This window comes from Glycine soja, chromosome 19 (assembly GCF_004193775.1).
Source record: "Glycine soja cultivar W05 chromosome 19, ASM419377v2, whole genome shotgun sequence".
Lineage (NCBI taxonomy): Eukaryota > Viridiplantae > Streptophyta > Magnoliopsida > Fabales > Fabaceae > Glycine > Glycine soja.
In genome coordinates, this window is record NC_041020.1 from 38,729,772 (window position 1) to 38,732,716 (window position 2,945).

The 2,945-nt window shown below is 37.8% G+C and overlaps 1 protein-coding gene across 1 annotated transcript; it reads left to right on the plus strand.

Moving 5' to 3' along the window:
* The first annotated feature begins 428 nt into the window (after nucleotides 1-428).
* Nucleotides 429-2,574, plus strand: LOC114399281 (transcription factor bHLH106-like). Its single transcript, XM_028361435.1, has 2 exons — nucleotides 429-869; nucleotides 1,492-2,574. Exons 1-2 carry the CDS (start codon nucleotides 555-557, stop codon nucleotides 1,930-1,932), a joined length of 756 nt encoding a protein of 251 aa, XP_028217236.1. The 5' UTR covers nucleotides 429-554; the 3' UTR covers nucleotides 1,933-2,574.
* The last annotated feature ends 371 nt before the right edge of the window (nucleotides 2,575-2,945 follow it).

The window sequence follows — 2,945 nt, forward strand, 5'->3', positions numbered from 1 at the left end:
AAATCATGACTCACTAAGTGACATATAATATAATGATTAATTAGTAGATGAATCAGGATAATATGTCCCTAACTAAACATTATTCATTTCATGACGTATAAATCAAATATTATTAATTTTTTCTTGTAAATTAAAAAGTTTTTTTTTTCTTTTTAATGCTTGCAAATTGAAAGGTTAAATACGTACATATCATTAAGGCACTATTTCCTCTCCCTAAGTTTTTCATTAAGAAAAGGGAGAGAGGGAGAACCCAGCCAATAATCACATACATACAACTAGTTATACAATAAATAACTGTATTCTAATTTTCGAAAACAATAGTTTAATTGCAAAAAAAAGGAAATGGGCACCGAAAGGCAGTAATAGGAAGTAGGAAGGAGAAGGATTTGATTTGAGTATGCACAGTGGAATGGTTTTTGGGTCAGTCAAAAAGCACAATCATAAGCATCACTTCACGTTCATGACCACAAAAACTGAAACTGTACCACACTCTTTCAGTCCCCCTTAGGTTTCCTTCTTATTAGCCTCCCCCCCCTCACACCTACCCTATCATCATGCACCACTTTGCCATGGACAACTCTCACCTCCTCCAATTCCTTCCCAACACCACCACCACCACCACCAACACCAACACCCCCTTCTTCCATGCTGCACCTCACACTCACACCATGCACCACCCCCTCTCTACTAATTCATCCAATAATACTAATTACTACCCCTTCCACCTCTCCCAAATTACCGAAACACCCTCCCACCATGATAGAGCCCTTGCTGCCATGAAGAACCACAAGGAGGCTGAGAAGAGAAGGAGGGAGAGAATCAACTCCCACCTCGACCACCTTCGCACTCTTCTCCCTTGTAATTCCAAGGTATACACACATGAGGACCTAATTGTTAGATAACTTTATCTCTTATAATTATTATAGTTAAGAATTTAATTGTAACATATGTAATTCTAAGTTAGGAATTTAAGTATCCTTGATTGAAAAAAAAAAGTACAAAGTTGCACACTCATACATATGTATGTATGCAATATTTGTTTCATTATTAATTAATTCTTACTTTGGTTTTGAGCAATTGTCTCCTTTTCTTACTAGCCAGTTGTTTTTGAATGAAAAAGAGTGATTCCTTCTTTTGATCTCAAAGGTTGCATACTTTTTGACCAACAAAGTTAAATGTGTGTCTTCTAGTTGACTATAGACTTTAATTGTCATGGAATATGTACATACAGCAGAATGAGCTAGCTAGATTAATTTCTAGGAATAACTCATAAAATCCAAAGTTTTAAACGAGATTCGGATTCGTATTCATTTCATGTTTCCATAAAGAAACCCCCAGCTTGATTGGTAAAGACATTCACGCATAATTGAATTTGGGAAAGTGAGTTTGCTTTTACAAAGATAAGTTATATTAATAATACCATACATTATATTACAATATATAGTAGTATATTTTAATTTCACATGGTTGTTGTTTTATTTTTGGTTTCAGACAGACAAGGCTTCGCTTCTGGCGAAGGTTGTCCAGCGGGTGAAGGAGTTGAAGCAGCAAACCTCGGAGATCACCGAGCTTGAAACCGTTCCGTCGGAGACCGACGAGATCACGGTGCTCTCCACCACCGGAGGCGACTACGCCTCCGGTGGCGGCGACGGAAGGCTCATCTTCAAGGCCTCGCTGTGCTGCGAGGACCGCTCCGACCTCATCCCCGACCTCATAGAAATCCTCAATTCGCTTCACCTCAAAACCCTCAAAGCAGAAATGGCCACTCTCGGAGGAAGAACACGCAACGTTCTCGTGGTCGCTGCTGACAAAGAACACAGCATTGAATCCATCCATTTCCTTCAGAACTCGCTCAGGTCCATTCTGGACCGATCCAGTTCCGGCGACAGGTCGAAACGACGCCGTGGCTTAGACCGAAGACTGATGTCTTGAACCGGATACTGTTTCCATAGCTACACATGCAAATGCATGCCTTACTAGTATCACTCCTAATATTGTTGGTTAATTCGAAATGGTTTATGTGTTTGCAGGTTTTTTGTAATGTAAAAAGAAATTAAGACAGATCATGAGTTTAAGGACTATGCATTATCAGTTCAAATATAAACATTTTTGCACTCTCAACTAATCATAAATCAATTTTTACTCTCTCAATCAATCAAAAATTATTATGAGTATTATTTTAAAGTTAAACAAACTTATTAGACGTAATTATTTGCGATTGAATGAGAGTGTAAAACTGTTTTACATGATTATTGCATAGCTTATTTTCTCTTATATTTGTTTAGATTGTTCTTATGGTAGTGAGTGAGTGCGTTAGTTAGGTAGCTAGGGTTTGTGTGATGTTTGGAATCTTTGCATGTGAACTTGGAGTTGCATGTAAGTAGGAGAAACAGGAGGGGTGAGAATCTTGCTGGAGGGTAATGGGGAAGGGAATGGAGTTTTGTTTAATTACGTGCTGTGCAAGTTGTGGCTTTTGACAGCGGGGGAAAGGAGTCTCTGTCTGTTCTGTAAAAGCAATGCTTCTGTGAGTTTCCAAGCTGTAGAAAATGGCATATTCGTTTTCTCTTTCATGCACTTTCTTTCTCTGATGTGTGTGTTGTATTTGTGATTGTATGTGGTTTGTTTTTCCTTTTACTGAGCTTACACTGATTCTAAAGAAGGAACTGGGTGGGAAAAGATGGAATGGTTGTTGGGAAGTGTGTTTTGGGTTGGACTCTTGCTCGGGTTTGTTGCTGTAATGGATGTTGAGGTATTAGTTACAGACAGTACTAGCTTTTTGGGTGAACAAGATATTTCTCACTCAAATGTCAAGGACTAATTAATTCTTTAATTAGATAATAAGATTCATTTCAAAGATTAACTTTTTTTAATAGATTTTTTTCAATATAAATAAATCATAGGAATCAAACTCTTAAGCCTATTTGGATCGAAGTACTTTTGAGAAT

What these genes read in the sequence shown, in the direction of transcription:
- LOC114399281 (XM_028361435.1), top strand. Translation starts at nt 555, where the DNA reads ATGCACCACTTTGCCATGGACAACTCTCACCTCCTCCAATTCCTTCCC. An exon ending in TTCTCCCTTGTAATTCCAAG is followed by an intron (nt 870 to 1,491) that starts GTATACACACAT and finishes TTTTGGTTTCAG; the next exon opens with ACAGACAAGGCTTCGCTTCT.